General features: G+C 41.4%; 1 protein-coding gene across 2 annotated transcripts in view; it reads left to right on the forward strand.

Annotated features, from left to right (window-relative positions):
• Positions 1–23,118, forward strand: part of ccdc85ca (coiled-coil domain containing 85C, a) — a 229,277-nt gene that overhangs the window by 164,970 nt on the left and 41,189 nt on the right. For both annotated transcript variants that reach the window (XM_028821331.2, XM_028821332.2), the window contains one exon: positions 16,046–16,150. In XM_028821331.2, the coding sequence (XP_028677164.1) occupies positions 16,046–16,150 (105 nt within the window). The remainder of the gene's footprint in view (positions 1–16,045; positions 16,151–23,118) is intronic.

Here is a 23,118-nt window from a genome sequence, read left to right on the forward strand (position 1 = left end):
CCTTGTTGACTTACAATTGTTCACATACATATTTAACTGGAGCACATGCAGGGTAAGTGGTCTGCTCAGGGTCACACTTTAAATCCAAAGGTATTGAACTGACAGCCTTGTGTTTCAGTATTAAATGACACGGTCACTACACCACACTGTACTCTAAATTCTGGCCTCTCTCTTGACGTGGTGAAAATCCAATGTTGAAATGAACACTCTTTTTCTTAAATATGCTTAACCTAACTCGGGGAGATAGGAGCCGATCCTGGCACCATTGGCACTGGGCAGGAACCAATCTTGGTTGAAACACCAGATTTTCATGGTCCCAAAGTGAAACACAACTTATTAACTGAGTAATCAATGAATCAAGTAAGAAAAGAGAAGACATTAGGACACCCTACCAAAAACACCAGTCTGTTGCAAGTCCAACTCACCCAGCCTTGCACATGGCCAGTTTCTCATCTCATCACATTCTCAAACTCACTTAATGCAGTTCATGGCTGCATGGGGACCAGAGCCCATCCTGTCAACATTGGGCACCAATCCATTGCACAGCCCACTCACACACACTCCTGTCATGAGGAGGCTTTTTGGTTTGTTTTAGATTTATTTTTTTTTTAATTCTTCTTGACTTCTTAAAATTGTTTACACCTTGTTTTAGGGAGTGTAGAGGTCAAGGAATCTCATGGTCACATCTGTTTTGTTGCTTAACATAAGTAGCACACTCCAGCAATGCCATTTTAGAGGAGTATTTTTGGATTGTTGACAATCCAAGGTCAACTGAAAGTGTGGTGCACAGCATATCTATGTCAAGAGCATAAAGGTGGCATCAGGCACTTCCTGGTTGTCCTTGATTAGATTCAACCCAAACCCATCCATCCATCCATCCATCCATTATCCAAACCGCTATATCCGAACTACAGGGTCACGGGGGTCTGCTGGAGCCAATCCCAGCCAAGACAGGGCGCAAGGCAGGAAACAAACCCCGGGCAGGGCGTTCAACCCAAACCTTAAAACAATTCTTTTGTTGTTTTGAACTATTGTTAGTTAACAAATTCTAGCTCTGTGGTTGGAGTACAGTTTAAGATTAACATTTTGGCTCTGGTTACGTGTGTGTTTATTGGTTTTCAAGTTCTTGTCCTCTCGTTCGAGCCTTCTTTATTTGTTTTTTGACTTCCCATTTATGATCCGCCACCACTTGTTTTGATTACGATTGAATTCCCAGTTCAATTTCTAACTAAATTGTTCTGCTGCCCTGTGCAGTCAACATAACTCCCAGACTCGCACCGGGCCAGTTGGACTCGACAACCAACGTAACATACAGGGAAAACAAATAGAGTCCTCAGAAGACAACACACACACACACACACACACAGACAGGGAGAACAAATAGAGTCCTCAGAAGACCACACACACACACACAGACAGGGAGAACAAATAGAGTCCTCAGAAGATAACACACACACGCACAGACAGGGAGAACAAATAGAGTCCTCAGAAGATAACACACACACACACACACACAGACTGGGAGAACAAATAGAGTCCTCAGAAGACAACACACACACACACACACAGACAGGGAGAACAAATAGAGTCCTCAGAATAGAGTCCTCAGAAGATAACACACACACACACACACACAGAGACGGGGAGAACAAATAGAGTCCTCACACGATAACACACACACACACAGACGGGGAGAACAAATAGAGTCCTCAGAAGGTAACACACACACACACACACACACACACACACACACACACACACACACACACACAGGGACAGGGAGAACAAATAGAGTCCTCAGAAGATAACACACACACACACAGAGACAGGGAGAACAAATAGAGTCCTCAGAAGGTAACACACACACAGAGACAGGGAGAACAAATAGAGTCCTCACAAGATAACACACACACACACACAGATGGGGAGAACAAATAGAGTCCTCAGAAGGTAACACACACACAGAGACAGAAAGAACAAATAGAGTCCTCAGAAAACAACACACACACACAGACGGGGAGAACAAATAGAGTGCTCAGAAGATACACACACACACACACACACACAGAGACAGGGAGAACAAATAGAGTCCTCACACGATAACACACACACACACAGAGACGGGGAGAACAAATAGAGTCCTCAGAAGATAACACACACACACAGAGACGGGGAGAACAAATAGAGTCCTCAGAAGATAACACACACACACACACACACAGACAGAAAGAACAAATAGAGTCCTCAGAAAACAACACACACACACAGGCGGGGAGAACAAATAGAGTGCTCAGAAGATACACACACACACACACACACACACACACACACACACACATACACACAGAGACAGGGAGAACAAATAGAATCCTCACAAGATAACACACACACACACACAGAGACAAGGAGAACAAATAGAGTCCTCACAAGATAACACACACACACACACAGACGGGGAGAACAAATAGAGTGCTCAGAAGATAACACACACACACACAGACACACACAGAGATGGGGAGAACAAATAGAGTCCTCAGAAGATAACACACACAGACAGGGAGAACAAATAGAGTCCTCAGAAGATAACACACACACACACACACACACAGAGAGACAGGGAGAACATGCACACATGGCACAGGTTTCCCAGCGATTCAGCCATAGAGGAGAGGTTATAAAACTGAGGGGACGGTGGCACAGAATCCACTTTGGAGTGTCAGTTTGATTTTGGATAGGCATGATGAGCTTAGGTGATGGTAGTGTGTTCAAAAGTAATTTGGCATTCTTAAGAATGAGATAGGCAGTAAGGTTTTTGTATTAATTTGGAAGCCCCCAAAATGTATTTTGTGTAATAATAAATAGATACAGTGCCTTATGATTTTCTCATATTTTAGGGAAGAATAAAATAAAATAGGCACAAAAGTAGTGGGCTCATGCTGGACAACCCGCACTGATGACGTCCGCTTGCACCATCTTGATTGTTTAAGAGTCGCACAGACTTCATCTTACTGAAGTACAAGGACATGCTGTTCCCGTGCACCCAGTCTTCTTTCCCAGGTGAGAAGGCAGCTGTATCAAACCGATACAAATCAAGGAATGAGCCAGAAAAGTGGTTTTAAAAACAAAAAAGAAAGTTTGGAAGAATCGCACAAGTCTGTGTAGTTTGGAAATGATGATGTGTAGACGTGCTTCATCCGTTTTCTCCTCAGTTTTGTTTTCCTGAATATCAGTTTGATTTTCCGTTCAACAGTCAGACGTAGATGTGCTGGTGACCTTCAGCTTCTTCTTTTAGCACTGCCAAGGGGGAATTCTCCAGTGGGTAAAAAGTGGAGTCACAAAGATGCGTTTCTGCATGAACTGCCTGTCCCAAGTCTTCTCATCACAGCACAAAAGAAAAGAGAACGGCATCCCTGTTCATGCCTGCCCCGACAAATCCTCACCAGAGACGTGAGTTTCAGGATGAGCTCTGTGGAAATTCTAACAGCATTGTGATACAGAATAGTAATGCATACTGTATGTTAAATCTTTGCCCTCATTGTTTCCCCCCGCCTAGGATGTTACCCTGGATCTGCACGCATCCCAAGATTGTGTGATCAGGTCGGCTAACATCATTTTATTTTCTGCTAGAGCAGTGCCATCATATGACTTAATGTGTCATGTGCTGCCTAAATTTGCAGTTCTCCGCAACTGGCATCTCCACTTCAGCTGACGAAGAATCGGTGAGGGAGGCTCGAATGTGGATAGCTGACTGTTTGTTGGTCATTTTACAAATATTTATAATGTTCTAAAGTAAATGTCCAGTATTACATTGGGATGAATGTCACTAAATGCTACCTTGTTTATCAAGTAGCTGATCTGTGCAAGTGAGGAGACTGACAGGGTGGCTGGTTCTCTTCATGACGTCTTGAAATGAATTGGCAAAATGCAGTAACTGGATCAGAGTCGTCTGTATTAACCACAGTGTGTCCCCCAGATTCTTCGGAGCCAATTTTAAAATTAAATTCTGAGGAAGTTTTTTTGTTTGCTACAGCTCTGTAAGTGTCCACCTAGTTAAAGTATAAGGAAAGGGCTGTATTAAGGCAGAACGGCCACTGTCCTTTCCACAAAATCCACTGCTCAGTCTGTGCTGGTGTCCTATTTACCAACAGATGGTGTCGCTTCCTGTCTCGGTCACGGATGTCCTGGGGGGGGGGGGGGGGTATGGTCCCGTCCACTTCACTGCGGTACTTCACTTCATTTGGGATGCTTACAGTTGAATGGTCCCTGCACAATTTACGGGGTCATTCGTTGTTTGACCATTGCCTTCCAGGCGTGCAGCTGGAATATCCTGGCACACGACGATGGGACGTCTAGCAGATCTCCTGAGTAAACCAGGCAGCCCCAGGGAAACGCAGAGTGCATGTTCCTCTAACAAGTACGAGGCAGACATGGAGCAAGAGGTTGGAAGCTGCATCTACAAGGCATTCGATGGGTTTCCATCCCATAACCCTCATTGAACAGCAAAGTCTGCAAAGCCGTTCCAACATAAGGCTTCAAGGGCAGCAGAGGCTGGTGTGCTTGGGTCCATTTTAGGGTTTTTTTTTTGTTTTGTCTGGAATGGTGCTGCCTGAAGGCCGCATGCCTTCCCAGCCCCTGTGTTACCCCAGAAGATCAGCTTGTACAGCAGTTTTAACTTCTTGGGGGCTGAATTATATTTTTTTTTTCCGAAAAAACACAGTTTTATGAAAAGCAGACAAAGAAATGCCGAAATCAACATAAAATGTCTGTTGCTGTGTGCTGTGATTGCCAGTTTGTCGCAGTGCTGCACAATCTGGTTTGCACATCTTGTCATTGCAAGTGGTGGTCCTCCTATGCCAGTGTTGCCATAGGCATGTCAACTACATGAACCTCTTCAGCACCGCCATCAGCTGGGGAATGATCAGCTGATGCTGGTACATCGTATTCATTTTGGATTACTTATCAAAATTGGAGTCCGACAAGTCAGCGTCGATTACAGCGATAATATGCAAAACGTCGTCCATGGAATATTTTGCTTTACGCATTCGCTTTAATCTCTTGCCAGATATCAATGCCGTTTTTGCCGTTGTTTTCTCCTTGCTACTCACGCAAGTGCAATGAATCTCAGTCAAACCAATGAAGCTAACTTTCCTCCTAGCAAAGAGAGTCCAACTAAAATGTAACGCTTTCAGTTGATTACCAACGTCAACCCCTCCTTTTGACAAAAGTCGACATCAGCCCCGAAAGAGTTATTAAGGTATCGTTCATACTTGTCATAATGTAGATAAATGTCTAACACAGGCAATCTGCAGCACACCTGTAGAATCAATTATATTCTATGGCCGCTGTTCAAATACAGTAATCCCTCCTCTATCACGGGGGTTGCGTTCCAGAGCCACCCGCGAAATAAGAAAATCCGCGAAGTAGAAACCATATGTTTATATGGTTATTTTTATATTGTCATGCTTGGGTCACAGATTTGCGCAGAAACACAGGAGGTTGTAGAGAGACAGGAACGTTATTCAAACACTGCAAACAAACATTTGTCTCTTTTTCAAAAGTTTAAACTGTGCTCCATGACAAGACAGAGATGACAGTTCCGTCTCACAATTAAAAGAATGCAAACATATCTTCCTCTTCAAAGGAGTGCGCGTCAGGAGCAGAGAATGTCACATAGATAGAGAAACGCAAACAAATCAATAGGGCTGTTTGGCTTTTAAGTATGCGAAGCACCGCGGCACAAAGCTGTTGAAGGCGGCAGCTCACACCCCCTCCGTCAGGAGCAGACAAAGAGAGAGAGAGAGACAGAGTTTGTTTTTCAATCAAAAATCAATACGTGCCCTTCGAGCTTTTAAGTATGCGAAGCACCGTGCAGCATGTCGTTTCAGGAAGCAGCTGCACAAAAGATAGCAACGTGAAGATAATCTTTCAGCATTTTTAGACGAGCGTCCGTATCCTCTAGGTGTGCGAACAGCCCCCCTGCTCCACACCCCCTATGTTAGGATCAGAGAAAGTCAGCGCAAGAGAGAGAGAAAAGTAAGCTGGGTAGCTTCTCAGCCATCTGCCAATAGCGTCCCTTGTATGAAATCAACTGGGCAAACCAACTGAGGAAGCATGTACCAGAAATTAAAAGACCCATTGTCCGCAGAAACCCGCGAAGCAGCGAAAAATCCGCGATATATATTTAAATATGCTTACATATAAAATCCGCGATGGAGTGACGCCGCGAAAGGCGATATAGCGAGGGATTACTGTAAATACATTAAAAAAAAATACTTCATATATTCTGTGTAAAGACGCACCAAAACACACCATCAGTTATGTTACACGAGTTTACCGTCCCTAGTGTTCCTTAGCAGCTTCCCTTTGCCATGTGGAGAGACCAGAAAAAAACATTTTTGTTGCTTTGTGCCATCTCAACAATTTATCTGTATTATTATGATTTATTATATTACTTATACTTTATTATTTTTATACCCTCATATCCACTATATTGAAACCAGTGTATGAAATACACTATGATGAACAAGGAGTCGCACTGATGCTCCAGTGTTAGCTGATGAACATGGAAATCTTACTGTGGTGCCACAGAGTATCATTTAGGTTTTACATATCTTAATTAAGCAGATGGCATCACACATTAATATACAAGCAAAACACAAACGAGAAGAGACCATTCACTCCGTCTAGCCCGTTTTGTTCAGCTAATATGGCGCAGTGGTAGTGCTGCTGCTTTGCAGTAAGGAGACTGTGGAAGATTGTGGGTTCGCTTCCCGGTTCCTCCCTGTGTGGATAGCACTTTGAGTACTGAGAAAAGCGCTATATAAATGTAATGAATTATAATAGCTCAACCGTCCCAATAACTCATCCAGACACTTTCTTAAAGGTTGTCAGGGGTTCTGCTTTAACACCATACCATGTCTTGGTGTTTTGTTGTAGAATCCCACAACTCTTTGTATAAAGAAGGGCTTCCTGTCCTCCGTCTTAAATGTACTTCCAATTAATTTCCACTGATGTCCTCAAGTTTGTGATTCACACTTCAGCTGAAATAATGCTTCAAACTAGCATCACACACAACTTTTATGGCACAGGCTGTTTGTGCAACACAATTTCATCGACTGGATTAAAGTAATCAAGTGCCTTGAACCAGTTTGCTACCCTGCCACAGACATTACTGTAGCTCTGGTTAGTTACAGTGGTGTGAAAAACTATTTGCCCCCTTCCTGATTTCTTATTCTTTTGCATGTTTGTTACACAAAATGTTTCTGATCATCAAACACATTTAACCATTAGTCAAATATAACACAAGTAAACACAAAATGCAGTTTTTAAATGATGGTTTTTATTATTTAGGGAGAAAAAAAATCCAAACCTACATGGCCCTGTGTGAAAAAGTAATTGCCCCCTTGTTAAAAAATAACCTAACTGTGGTGTATCACACCTGAGTTCAATTTCCGTAGCCACCCCCAGGCCTGATTACTGCCACACCTGTTTCAATCAAGAAATCACTTAAATAGGAGCTGCCTGACACAGAGAAGTAGACCAAAAGCACCTCAAAAGCTAGACATCATGCCAAGATCCAAAGAAATTCAGGAACAAATGAGAACAGAAGTAATTGAGATCTATCAGTCTGGTAAAGGTTATAAAGCCATTTCTAAAGCTTTGGGACTCCAGCGAACCACAGTGAGAGCCATTATCCACAAATGGCAAAAACATGGAACAGTGGTGAACCTTCCCAGGAGTGGCCGGCCGACCAAAATTACCCCAAGAGCGCAGAGACGACTCATCCGAGAGGTCACAAAAGACCCCAGGACAACGTCTAAAGAACTGCAGGCCTCACTTGCCTCAATTAAGGTCAGTGTTCACGACTCCACCATAAGAAAGAGACTGGGCAAAAACAGCCTGCATGGCAGATTTCCAAGACGCAAACCACTGTTAAGCAAAAAGAACATTAGGGCTTGTCTCAATTTTGCTAAGAAACATCTCAATGATTGCCAAGACTTTTGGGAAAATACCTTGTGGACTGATGAGTCAAAAGTTGAACTTTTTGGAAGGCAAAGTCCCGTTACATCTGGCGTAAAAGGAACACAGCATTTCAGAAAAAGAACATCATACCAACAGTAAAATATGGTGGTGGTAGTGTGATGGTCTGGGGTTGTTTTGCTGCTTCAGGACCTGGAAGGCTTGCTGTGATAGATGGAACCATGAATTCTACTGTCTACCAAAAAATCCTGAAGGAGAATGTCCAGTCATCTGTTCGTCAACTCAAGCTGAAGCGATCTTGGGTGCTGCAACAGGACAATGACCCAAAACACACCAGCAAATCCACCTCTGAATGGCTGAAGAAAAACAAAATGAAGACTTTGGAGTGGCCTAGTCAAAGTCCTGACCTGAATCCAATTGAGATGCTATGGCATGACCTTAAAAAGGCGGTTCATACTAGAAAACCCTCAAATAAAGCTGAATTACAACAATTTTGCAAAGATGAGTGGGCCAAAATTCCTCCAGAGCGCTGTAAAAGACTCATTGCAAGTTATCGCAAACGCTTGATTGCAGTTATTGCTGCTAAGGGTGGCCCAACCAGTTATTAGGTTCAGGGGGCAATTACTTTTTCACACAGGGCCATGTAGGTTTGGATTTTTTTTCTCCCTAAATAATAAAAACCATCATTTAAAAACTGCATTTTGTGTTTACTTGTGTTATATTTGACTAATGGTTAAATGTGTTTGATGATCAGAAACATTTTGTGTGACAAACATGCAAAAGAATAAGAAATCAGGAAGGGGGCAAATAGTTTTTCACACCACTGTATGTGTGAATGTGAGAAAGGCCAAAGTTATGTTCCTCTGCATTGTGAACACTGTCACTATCACAGTTTGCGCTATCCATCATCTCTCTCAGGCGTCTGTAAGAGCTAATCAGGCACTAACAGCTACTGTACACGGGATTCCAATTTATTCTTTGTCACCAAACATCTCTCACATTCTCAAAACATTTTCAATTTAAGGAGAAGGAAATTATGAGACGATATGACTAAAGTGTATTGGGTTGTATTTTGTAATGCATATAGTAATAAAGTGCATTGCACTTGTCATTCCAACAGATGGCAGATCACAAACATTATTAGTAGTAAAATGCATTACTACAAATGTTTTGTGATGCACCATCTGTTGGAATGACAAATGCAATGCATATGTCTCTGTTATATGCCATTTAGTATAGGATTCGCTAAAGCAATGTTAAGGTTTCTGATGTGGCATCTGGTGGAATGACAAATGCAGTGCATTTTATTGCTACAGATGTTTGTGGTGTGCCATCTTTTGGAATGACAGAGACATAGCAACCGGACAGAGACACTGATACACACTTATTCTTTTATTAAGGTGGATATACGTAGAACGTATTTTCACATTTCAAAATTTTTATCTAACCTAGAAAACTCTGAAATTACATGCTGCAAGGGGTACTTGAGCCTGCTACCCCATTAGCGGGTATATACAGGTGCTGGTCATAAAATTAGAATATCATGACAAAGTTGATTTATTTCAGTAATTCCATTCAAAAAGTGAAACTTGTATATTAGATTAATTCATTACACACAGACTGATGTATTTCAAGTGTTTATTTCTTTTTTAATGTTGATGATTATAACTGACAACTAATGAAAGTCCCAAATTCAGTATCTCGGAAAATTAGAATATCAATTAAGACCAATGCAAAAAAAGGAATTTTAGAAATGTTGTCCAACTGAAAGGTATGAACATGAAAAGTATGAGCATGTACAGCACTCAATATTTAGTTGGGGCTCCTTTGGCCTGGATTACTGCAGCAATGCGGCGTGGCATGGAGTCGGCATCAGTCGGCATCAGTCTGTGGCACTGCTCAGGTGTTATGAGAATCCATGTTGCTCTGATAGTGGCCTTCAGCTCTTCTGAATTGTTGGCTCTGGCGTATTGCATCTTCCTCTTCACAATACCCCATAGATTTTCTATGGGGTTAAGGTCAGGCGAGTTTGCTGGCCAATCAAGAACAGGGATACCATGGTCCTTAAACCAGGTACTGGTAGCTTTGGCACTGTGTGCAGGTGCCAGGTCCTGTTGGAAAATGAAATCTGCATCTCCATAAAGTTCGTCAGCAGCAGGAAGCATGAAGTGCTCTAAAACTTCCTGGTAGACGGCTGCGTTGACCTTGGACCTCAGAAAACACAATGAACCAACACCAGCAGATGACATGGCACCCCAAACCATCACCGACTGTGGAAACTTTACACTGGACCTCACGCAACGTGGATTCTGTGCCTCTCCTCTCTTCCTCCAGACTCTGGGATCTTGATTTCCAAAGGAAATGCAAAATTTACTTTCATCAGAGAACATAACTTTGGACCACTCAGCAGCAGTCCAAAGGCGAGGCGCTTCTGACGCTGTCTCTTGTTCAAGAGTGGCTTGACACAAGGAATGCGACAGCTGAAACCCATGTCTTGCATACGTCTGTGCGTGGTGGTTCTTGAAGCACTGACTCCAGCTGCAGTCCACTCTTTGTGAATCTCCCCCACATTTTTGAATGGGTTTTGTTTCACAATCCTCTCCAGGGTGCGGTTATCCCTATTGCTTGTCCACTTTTTTCTACCACATCTTGTCCTTCCCTTCGCCTCTCTGTTAATGTGCTTGGACACAGAGCTCTGTGAACAGCCAGCCTCTTTAGCAATGACCTTTTGTGTCTTGCCCTCCTTGTGCAAGGTGTCAATGGTCGTCTTTTGGACAACTGTCAAGTCAGCAGTCTTCCCCATGATTGTGTAGCCTAAAGAACTCGACTGAGAGACCATTTAAAGGCTTTTGAGTTAATTAGCTGATTAGAGTGTGGCACCAGGTGTCTTCAATATTGAACCTTTTCACAATATTCTAATTTTCCGAGATACTGAATTTGGGACTTTCATTAGTTGTCAGTTATAAACATCAACATTAAAAGAAATAAAGATTTGAAATACATCAGTCTGTGTGTAATGAATGAATCTAATATACAAGTTTCACTATTTGAATGGAATTACTGAAATAAATCAACTTTGTCATGATATTCTAATTTTATGACCAGCACCTGTACAACACCGGAACATGTTTTTAGATTTTCAGTCTTCCAGAGGGTCCAGAAGGTTAATTACAGGGCTCCCGACTACTCTTAAATGTTGCACTGTACTGTATAATTAGAATTAGAATAGTTCCATAAAAATATAATAGTCTGCTGAAAGAATTGGGATTTCCACAATAAAAGGAGTGGAAGTAACGTTGGGGCTACAAATGTTTTCTGTCTTCAAGTGAAACGAGAAACATTTATTCTTTTGTTACTTCTCAGTAACTCCTATCAGGCATCTCTGGATTCTGCCCTCGGGTCCCCCGCCCGGCCATTGTCATCTGAACTACATGCCCACACCATCTCAACTGCTTCCTCTAGGCTAGGATGAGATTTCTAAATCTCGAGTGATTGTTGTCAGGCTGTTCTTTACGGGTTTTTGTAAGAAACATACACTGCATTTCTAACACCTGTGTTTGGAGGACAAGAAATGTTTGTTTCTTCTCAGCACTTCTTATCGGAACATCATGCTGTTATCTAGAAATATGGTAAGAATTAAAATATTTTTCCTCATTGAAAATATTAAAACATTTAAAAGAATCCCAACAATAAAAGGATTGTTTTACCTTTGCATTTTTGTTCCATGAGACCAGGAGTTCAAAGGTTCTCTTGAAAAGAAAAAGAGAAACAAAATTCCTTATTCACAGTTTTGAAGAAAATGTTTCATTTGGTTAGCAGCGTGTTGCATTAGGAGTTCAGTGTCATTTCCTTGTGGTGCTGCATTTCATTTAGTTGTAAGTGTTTACAGGTCATTGGCAATGTAGTCCCCTTATTCAGTCGGTATTACTTCTTCTGGCCTGCGCCAGGGGTCATGAATGGAATGGGGCTCTCTGGCACAGTAATTCACACTGTCCACTTGACTTTGAAGCCTGCGCAAAAGATTAATAGCCCTAGTGGGGCCACTTGGACCCTCGGAGCCTTGGACCAATATTATGGATGCTCAGCTCTTGATCTTGATGAATAAGCTGGCTTATGGGGCTGCCGCTTGATGAAATGCAGCTGTTTGAAACCACCCAGTTAGAGATGTAGAGCACTGAAGACTAGGCACCAGGCAGCACGTACGACTTTGGTTGCCCCCTCTGTTTGGCCTTAATTTTATGAGCTGTTATATTGTTCATTTTAACTGACTGAAGTGCTTGAGAACTTTTTTTTTTTAATGGGGGATAACTGCAGTGATCTGTTCAGTGTGGTGTTAGTCAGAGCTGTCCAGCCTTAATCTTCAGATTTATAGGAAAGAAGCGAGATAAAGTCTGATGGGTTCACTAAAAGAGAGGCGACTGTGGTCTAACTGAATGGGGCTTAGTTGCCTGTAATTTTAGCTTTGACTTGAGCTTTAAACAGACAGTGGGGCATTTCATTCAAAAATGCACATCTAGCCCAGCTTGCCCAGTAATCTTTATCTGATGGGTTTATCTGTTACTGCTTTGTTAGTTACCTCTGCCCCAATGCTTTTTTTAAACCTTCAGGGTTGCCAGTTCAATCCCCGATGACAACTCACTGGGTCACCTTGAGAAAGTCAACCTGCATGTGCTCCAATTGTGAAAATAAATGCTTAATAAACCATTATACTTTATCTTCATCTTTTGGTAAAGGTGTCTGCCAAAGAATTAAGGATATACTGTAATAACAGGCCACCAGCTTGCTAATAGACATATTTTACAACTCAGAAGGTAGATTAATTGGAATATAATTGAGATTAACATGCAAAAAATGAAAAGATGGAGCCCAGTAGTAAGCGATATATCCCAGTGTGCTGATTATTCAAACATTAGGTCTCTGAAGTGTTTTATAGAAGTGGGTATCTGTCTTGGGTTTTTTGTTTTAAATGAATTATTAATGTTTATTTTTAGTGTGTTCTTTTTGCCAATAGGATAATCAGAACTTCTTGCTATATACAGTAATGACGGAGAGTACAAAAAGATGGTGGTTAGCAGCTCCTGGAGTTAAAATCTCAGCCTGGTCACTGTTTGAGAGGAGTTTTCATATTCTACCATGTCTCAGTTCTCCCTACATCCATGTTTTTTGAGTCAGGTGTGTTTGTCTTCTGTCCACATGGTTTAGTTTAATGAGCATAATCTTAATACATAATTCGCCAGTTTCCTCACACACTCACGTCCGTCCGAAGCCGAATGCACAGTCGCCTTCTGCGCACGTCGCCTTTTGCGCATGTCCGATGCCGAATGCGCAGCTGCCTGGAAAACCTTACGAGACCGACATTGCGGCAGGCGGCGGATTTATGGCCGCGAAAATTCAAAGAGAAAGGCGACTACGGGCGCGAAAATTCAAAGAGAAAGGCGACTTCGATTAAAACTCTAGAGGCCTGAAAGGCGATTTCGACTACAGCTCGATGCCTACTTACGCATTCATTCAATACACCTATATCAGGTTTGTGGTGCGGAATGCGCACGTCGCCTTCTGCGCACGTCACCTTCTGCGCATGTCCGAAGCCGAATGCGCAGTCGCCTTCTGCGCAGCTGCCCGAAAAACTTTACGAGACCGACATCGCGGCAGGCGGCGGATTTACGGCCGCGAAAATTCAAAGAGAAAGGCGACTTCGATTAAAGCTCTAGAGGCCTGAAAGGCGATTTCGACTACAGCTCGATGCCTACTTACGCATTCATTCAATACACCTATATCAGGTTTGTGGTGCGGAATGCGCACGTCACCTTCTGCGCATGTCCGAAAAACTTTGAGACCAACATCGCGGCAGGCGGCGGATTTACGGCCGCGAAAATTCAAAGAGAAAGGCGACTTCGATTAAAGCTCTAGAGGCCTGATAGGCGATTTCGACTACAGCTCGAGGCCTAATTACGCATTCATTCAATACACCTATATCAGGTTTGTGGTGCTTATACTTATTATATATTATACTATTCCACTCGTGCCCGTTTCATCTTACGTTGTCGAAACGGGCTCTTTGTCTAGTAATAATAATAATAAAAAAGGCTGGCCTCATGAAAACAGATGATGTACTATTGTCTGACACATTCAGTTGTGTATGTGCCTTATGGACACTTCATCAAAGCATTCTCCGTGTCAAAATTCTTCAGTAGGTCACTACGGTCAGGTGGTCACCCTCTATGGCAAACCCAAAGTTTACCCTTCTTGTGTCAGTCATGAGTATAACAAATCTATGAACCTAATCTTTTCTGTGTCTGTCCATGCTGATCTTGATGACCACCCAGCCCACTGCCTAGGTGTTCTACAAGTACGATGCAATACGGTGTAAATCAGATTGTGGAATCTAATGGAGGTCTCTGTGACAGTCACTGATGATGGGAAAGTCTTCTATCCATTCTGAGGTCCCTGGCCCTTAGCTGTTTCATATTTGTGAATGTCAGCAGCCTATTATAATCGTAGGGATGTCAAATCAGTCATTAAATTTGGGAAAGCTCGAAATGCAAAATTCAATTAATCCCATGGATGATGCAGTATTTTATCGATTTTTGACCAAAGCTGTCAAAAAAAAAAAAATAGTAAAATCTTGTGTTTTGCTTCATGGTCCAAGCTTGAGGCTGATTACTTATTGTTCTGATGAGACTAGGAAGTACCACAACTGCTTACTGTCAAGTGACGTCATTGCCTTAGGAATACACAAGGCGCTAGCACATACGTGTATGTACAAAATATAACAAGTTCAGACAATAAAGAGTGTGGAACCTTTATGTCTCATCCACATAATGTTCATACCATGGAGTCAAAAGTCAGTTTAGAAATATTTATAACAGCATCGTGAACATATTCTCACTTGAATTCTGTACTGTTCCCAAAACAAATCTTTATAATGTCTCATTTTCAAATCTGTGTCATCTACTTTAGGTTCAGCCCATGCCCAAAGTACTGAGCACAGTGTAAAGCAGGAGCCAGCCCTGGACTAGTGTCAGTCAACTGCAGGACCCAATCACTCATAAACTTCGGATCTCCACTTGACTCCATGACTTTAGAATGTGGGACCATAAACCACACAGACACGAGGAGAACATGGGCCGCGCTTAAACTACCATTCTGCACGTTGATTTAACTTTCTCCAGAAGTGTTCAACACATATCGGAATTCAGTACCCAAAACTACATGGTATATTTTTGGGACAACAAATACAGGCCACCTTTGTACATGATACTTGGTTCTAATGGTCCATATCCTTTCCGAGTTTGAACAGTCAGATCAAATTATGGATGTGGCTGGATTATGTTATTGTTGGGCATCAAGGAACATGTAACAATCATGGTGGACAAAGTGAACAGTTATTGTTCACAAAATTTAAAATTTGTTTTTACACTATGCTGACTCACCGTAGTTAGAAAACGTGTTCTTCTTCTAAAATGTAGAAAGCTGAAGAACATCAGCAGAAAAAAATATGTGGGGTTACATTTTTGTGCCTTATATGCATCATTAGGTCAAAACGTTTACAATCCACATTGGCTGAATATGCATATAAACGCTCAGACACCTTACACATCGAGCATCGAGATCTGGTAGCGTAAATGCGGCCATTGAAACTCCACTCGGACGGTGACCTGGCTGAGATTCAAAACCAAGGTATTGGAGCTGTGAGGCAGCAAAATTAAGCACTCCATTACTGTGCCGGTAAAAATAATTGTTACTATGAACTGGATTTAAACTGGAATGCCAAAACGTTTGGTTCCCTTTATGCCTGTTATTCATGTGCATATTTTGGTCCTCTGATCGCAATCAGAAAACAGAAATTTATTTGATAGGTTTTGTTGTATGTGTATTTAATATTTAGAAAATTAATGGCATAAACACAAAATGAAACCCTAAGTGTACTTTTGGGGAGGTGGGCTAAGATAATGGGACATAATATAACCTGATAAAGTCCTGTCCAGTGCTGCCTGTGATAACCCCTAGTAAACAAGGAGAATACTAAACATATAATGAAGCAAGTGATGTCTTTGTTTTACAGCAGAGCAGCTCAGGAGATTTCAAGACCCTGCGGAAAGGCTTCTCCCTGTATCACTCCGAGTCCCAGCTGACTACACTGCCTCCATACCAGGAGCCGCTGCAAAATGTACGTACCATGTTACTATGAATAGGAATCCACTTCAGGCTAACAAACAGGAGAATGTCCTCCTTGAAAACCTGAATTCTGAAACTCGTCACTGGAGCATCTGCCTCCATCAACTGTCTCAAAAGGTTTATCTGGAGAGCTGATTCAGGCCAGCTTTTCATTTTCAAAAATAGCTCTTTGACTCCGAGGGCTTGGGGGGTGAACTTCTACTTTGACATCTGAATCCTGATTACTTCAGGGATGGATTGTAAAATAATTTCCCTTTCAGCTGGAAGAGGCAGAAGGGTGTGGGGACAGGATGGAATGTGGGGTGTGAGGGATTGGCAAACCATTTATTAAGCTGTTTGAATGATGGCTTGAAAAGAGCATGACTGACTGTTAAGTGCCGATTACAAATTTAAAATTTGTCCATTTAGTGTAACACAAAAACTGCCATATTCTTATGAGTAACTGAATTTATTTAAACAGTGTGTGACATAAAAGCCACAAATAGTGTGTTTCTTAGTCGTGTTGATGGCCGGATTACAAAACACCCTTTTAGCAAGTGAAACTAATAGAGAACTCCATTGGTACAGCAGCAGACAAGGCTGTTCTGTAATTGAGACCCTTGGGTTCATGTTCTGCTGTCTCAGGAAGGATAAACAAGTGAAAGGTCAGTGCCATCATGACTGAACTGAAGAGAGAGAGACAGTGGCCCGTCCAGGTTTGGCCTGCATTATGCCCATTGCTAGTAAGATAGGCTTTGGTCCTCCTACAAGCTGATGAATGGAACTGGAATGAACCTGGCAGACTCATTGATGGGTGTCGATGGGTGGCATGGTGGTGCAGTGGTTTGGGCTACTGCCTCACAGCTCCTAGATGTTGAGTTCAAATCCCAGGCCAGCCACTTTCTGTGTGGGAGCTTACATGCTCTCCCTGTTCCTCTGTGAGTTTACCTCCGACATCCCAAATACATGGCCTGAAGGGAGGCATGGTGGTAAAGTATTTAGCTTCAGAACCCTTTCTTTGAATTCTGAGCCAGTCTGTACGGAGATGGGATATTCTTCCTTGGCTTATGTGTCACTGCAGTGGGCACTGGTGCCTCTCTGCCACCACCCTAATTACCTTACTCTTCGTTCTATAATTGGTTCCTTCTCAGACTTTCTGTTGCGTGGCTTAGTGTCCGTATCAATCTGCTGCACACCCGTGGACCTGGGTGGTGGGTGAAGTGGACCTTGTTTTAACCTTCACTTTCTTGCCCAGCAGTGGCTATCCTGGCAGTTTCCTTCGTTTTAACTTAATTGAGTTTTTTTTTTTGTTCAGGCATAGGTTATCTTTAGGTAGACACCTTTACTCATTTTGCTTTCAGAAGCAATCAGATGTTAACTGTTTCATTTATTTAAAAAAAAAAAAAAATAATAATAATAATAATAATTGTGTGATCTAAGCAGCACTTTTGCAGTCAGATCCCTCGATGTCACTTTTATGTAAGCCAAGTCAAGAATCTTGGCTCACTTTGTTCACTCATTCTGGTGATTAAAGGACTAAATCAAATAAATCTGTAAAAGATTAAGAATTTAACATGTGTAGGGTTTGGGGCCAGGGTGTGCTTAACGTCATTATTAGGTCTTTCTTTTGATGTCCTGCTGAGAGGAACATAAATACTTTAAGAATGAGTGTAGAACGAAAAAATGGATGCTTTTGATTACCAAAAGCTGTGTGGAAAGGAGGGATGTTTCTACATTGTCGTCTCATGGCTTGTGTCATTCCTATTTAAGCAACACGTGCCATTTGTCAGAACACCTGCTAGATGCTTGGTACGTAAAAATGTATTTTTATTGGGATTTTGGGTACACCCATCCATCGATCCATTATCCAACCCGCTACAGTAATCTCTCCTCCATCGCGGGGGTTGCGTTCCAGAGCCACCCGCGAAATAAGAAAATCCGCGAAGTAGAAACCATATGTTTATATGGTTATTTTTTATACAGTATATTTTAAGTCCTTATAAACTCTCCCACATGGTTTATAAATATTCCCCGTACAGTTATACAGCATAAACCCTTTATATTCTCTTAGTTATTAGGTAAGATTCGTTGAAATTATTTATGTAAACACATGTATTGTATATCATTGAGGAGTTTTATTTAATACGTAATACAGTTTTAAACATATTGTAATTGAGTAGGTAATATAAAAATACGTGAAAAATCTATAACATGTAAATGCTGTACATAAAACCAAAATGTTATTTTAAAGATACTGTAGTGCGTCTCCGATATCACATTTGTTACAGCCATTATGATAGACAGGCCACCGGCAATAAATACCTACAATGCAAGGAAAAAATTGTATAAAATGTGTGCACAGTTACAATAAACGTACATACATGTACTAAGTACGTAGAAAAATAGTTTTGGGTACTCACCAACTTGTCAGATAACGATGACATTTACTGCACTGTCACAGCTGTTCTAAAGGAGCCTCTTCAGGCGACTGTGTAGCACCGCCGTCGTCGTCGTCTTCCACTGAAGGCGTACTAAGGAAGTGTTTTGCGTGTAAGGAACATCGTGATGGGAACGCATGCTCTGATTGGGTAGCTTCTCAGCCATCCGCCAATAGCGTCCCTTGTTTGAATTCAAATGGGCAAATCAACTGAGGAAGCACACGTACCGTAGACTGCAGACATCCACGAAGCAGTGAAAAATCCGCGATATATATTCACATATGCTTACATTTAAAATCCGTGATGGAGTGAAGCCGCGAAAGACGAAGCACAATATAGCGAGGGATCACTGTATATCCTAACTACAGGGTCACGGAGGTCTGCTGGAGCCAATCCCAGCCAACACAGGGCACAAGGCAGGAAAGAAATCCTGGGCAGGGTGTCAGCCCACCACAGGGCACCCACACACCAAGCACACACTAGGGACAATTTAGGATCGCCAATGCACCTAACCTGCATGTCTTTGGACTGTGGGAGGAAACCCACGCAGGCACGGGGAGAACATGCAAACTCCACGCAGGGACGACCCAGGAAGTGAACCCGGGTCACCTAACTGCGAGGCAGCAGCGCTACCCACTGTGCCACCCGATTTTGGGTACTTCAGGTGTAAAGCATTTACTGAATATTTTCTGAACCTCTGATCACGGGGAGCTGGAGCCTATTCTGGGAACTTCAAGCACAAGATGTGGGGAGCTAAGTGGTCATAGAACACACACACACACACACACACACACATATACATTGTCCCTCATCTTGCCACAGCTTACCAACATGACTTGAAATATAGCAGGAAGGCACAAGGGGGAGGAAAAACACCAAGGCACAGGGAGAACATGCAAACAACACATAGACCGTGACCAGATAACATTCAAACGAGTGGAGGTGTGAGCTAGCGGCACTAAACATTGCATTGACAGGTTGCCCATATTTTATGAAAATATTAGATTAGATTCCAAGGGAACATTGACATGCATACAGCGGCAGTAACACAAAAACAAGGATACAGACTCGCAGGACAAATAATACAGCCAATCAGTCAATCGATATGTAAATAAAAATTTGAATAAATATATATCGCTCAGATATTTCAAAATCGTATTTCAAAATAAACTTAATGGGTACCCTGGGAGGAAGCATTGAAATTCCTGATATGAAAAAAGTAAGAAAAGTATGCATGGTGTGACATTCAGATGGGGACTTCGCTAACTGCTTTTAAAACTGCAGCATTACTAATTTGTGTGTCTTCAAAGACAGAGAGATCACATTTTTGTGCATTAATATCATTGCACTAGTGTGTCTATTCAAAATAACAGCCATAGCCGAATGTAATTGCATGTGTTAGTAGAGTACATAATATACAGTACATGTCTTAGCAGGTAATTAAAAACTAAGCTTAGATAAGCATGTTGAGCCTGAATTAGCCACCTAGACACTCGATTGATGTAAAAATCGCATCAGTTGATCTGCTATTGTTAGTTGTTGGTTGTGACGGGCCTATGACTAGCTGTAGCTCATATTTTTTAAAACATAAAGTTTGTGAAACAAGAATCCGTGTGTGACTTAAAAGCTGTGCTAAAGTCCGGCCGCTAATGCAAGCCACTGATTTAGCAGTAAATTCCCACCCATGTGCTGTTGTTTCAACATCTTTATTTTGGATTTGTTTCCCCGTGGCTATTAGACGTGGAAAGGGGGACAATATAACAAGTTTTAATTAACCATTCTAAAGATAGATTTTAAAGAGTAAAGCAGTAATTGCGGTCACACAGAACAGTTGTCTGTTTTAAAATAAGCAAATTCAGAAATTCACCACTGCTTCTAAATGGGAGTTTTTGAATATTTAAAAACGTTGTACAGTACACACTGTGTTTTAGACATATTCCGGAAAACTTAACTTTTCTGACAAATTTTTCTTAAAGAATTAGTGTATCATATTTCAACTAAATCATTCCACTGATAGCCAAGTTGATTTATTCTGAGTGACCGACAGACAGACATGATGATGGTGTTTGTGCATTTTAAGTGGATGTACCTAAACAAGTATTTATGAGCTATGACTGACTCTGTAACATTACACTATCCAACTTGCTTAATCTAATTGAGGATAACTGAATCATGGCAGCATTAAACACATCCAAGGTTCATGCTAAGTCCATTGCAGGGCCTAGTGTATAAGTGCCCTTCTTGATATGGTGAGCTCACTTATACAGTACATTTAATAAGCGCCTTACCTGTACGTTTTGTAAGCTGGCTTCCTTAAAATATTAAACTCCCATAAAAGCAGTTCTGCTACAGTGTTGTGGTTTTGTTATTTCTGTGAAAGTGGTTGGGTGCCTGACTAGGACTTCTATTCCCATTGAAATTTATTATTGAAAAACTGATGGTAGTATGTTTTGGATGAGTCATAGCATTTGATATTAATACTCATATTACATTATATAAATATATATATATATATATATATATATATATATATATATATATATATATATATATATATATATATATATACTTATTACATTGTGTTACATCTTTATTTATTCATCCATTGAATTGCAACGCTGGACATACCAGAATGAAAACCTATCCCTGGTGGGCTCTTTTTGTGTTATTCTTGTATTTATTCAGCACTGGGGGCAGCTGGAGAACATTTTCTGAAGGAATTTATGCAGTGCTGCGCCCCAATTTTGTGGTTAGATTGAATTTAATGAGTTTCTGAGCTTTTTCCAGAAACAATTGCAAATGATTTTCAAACTACTTTTTTTTTTTTTTTTTTGTATGGATTTCATTAAGGAGTCGTCAGCTGATCTAACTGAAGAATTATTTAGCCAGTCTGATTCTGTTTTCAACATGGAGAATAAGTTGTGTCCAGTGATAAATTTGTACAAGTGAGCCTCTCTGGACGGCACAGCAGGGAAGTTTTAGATTTAGATTAGCATTTCTTTTTTCTTACCCTGGATCCTTACGTTTTGTGAGAGTGTATCAAGTCTGAATCGCAATGTGATTATCAGGTGATTACCTACCAGGTAGCACTTGTGGTTGGTTGGTCAGTTGGCAAACGTCCACCATGTCCTCTTGGTTGCAAGAAGCAGATCATAAATATGTGATACAGTATCTGGCAAACAATACAAAGAGTTCACAACATGTGTTTTCACCCTTATATATGTGTACATTTGTGTGTGTGTGTGTGTGTGTATATATATATATATATATATATATATATATATAATATTTCATTGCATTCGTAGTCTGTGTCACAATCTGATTGTATGGGTGGTTACCTACCAGGTAACGCTTGTGGTTGGTCAGCAAGTCGGCTAACATCTGCCACGGTGCCCTACTTCACTTGCGAGAAGCAGATCATAGAATGGTTGAAATAGTTTACTGTCAAATAATGCAAGGAGTACGTGACACGTGTTTCGCCCTAATTCTGGGCTCATCAGGCGTACACACTCACTGCACTCCCTTACTATATAATACATATATACAGGGTGGGCCATAAGTTTCCATACTTAGGAAAATTAACATTTTTTATGAAAAACCATTTTTATTTATATAATATGCTCTACATGACTACCATTGTTTTGGAAACACATTTCAATACGTGTCCGCCACTGCTGATGAACACGTATTAGCACAGCTGGAGTTATGCTTGTAATGGCATTGGTGATACGTTCCCTAAGATGATTTATGTTTCATCTTTTCTTGATACACCATGGCCTTCAAATGTCCCCAAAGATAAAAATCAAGTGGGGTGAGATCTGGGGCCTGGCCATCAGTATGATTTCAATTCATTGCTCTTTATTCAAACGCATTTTTTAGGGTATCCGAAATATAAAAAATATATACACATACACATATACATATACATATATTGTAAAATGAATAGACTCGACACACTTAAAAAGGTTTGGGGCAGCCACCCATATATTATTCCTGGCTGCAAAAGAGTCTTTTTAAATACAGAGATGTTCTCTATACCGAGTCCAAAACAGAACTGACAATGGTTTGTCAAGATGGCGGTTTTAAGAGATAGGACAGGAAGTGATGTAAGGGAACCGGAAGTGATGTGCTTCAGTAGTCAGAGTAGGTGCCGGAAGTGATAATCTTCTAGGCGCCGGAACCGGAAGTGATGTCTTCTGTTCTAAATCAGACAGGTTTTCCCGCGGCTGGTCTGCAGAGATAACAGGAGAAAGTTTAGTACACCCCGACACCCCCTGGCCTGGCATGGAATTACCTTTGCTTGGTCTTCCTATATACACACATACACACACACATGTGTATATATATAATATACATGGAAGCGAAGGTCTGTGATACAGTTTGCATATTAGCAGCTGGAGATCCACAAAGGGAGAAAAATGAATCACGTATCATAAAGTAGTTTTTATTCCTGAGCTTTCAGCCCCTACCCTACCCTACCCTTCATCAGAGGATAATGGGGATATATAAATGCCAATAGAGACTCTGCTCTGTTGGGCCCTTC

Source organism: Erpetoichthys calabaricus, chromosome 16 (assembly GCF_900747795.2).
Source record: "Erpetoichthys calabaricus chromosome 16, fErpCal1.3, whole genome shotgun sequence".
In the NCBI taxonomy this organism is placed as follows: Eukaryota; Metazoa; Chordata; class Cladistia; order Polypteriformes; family Polypteridae; genus Erpetoichthys; species Erpetoichthys calabaricus.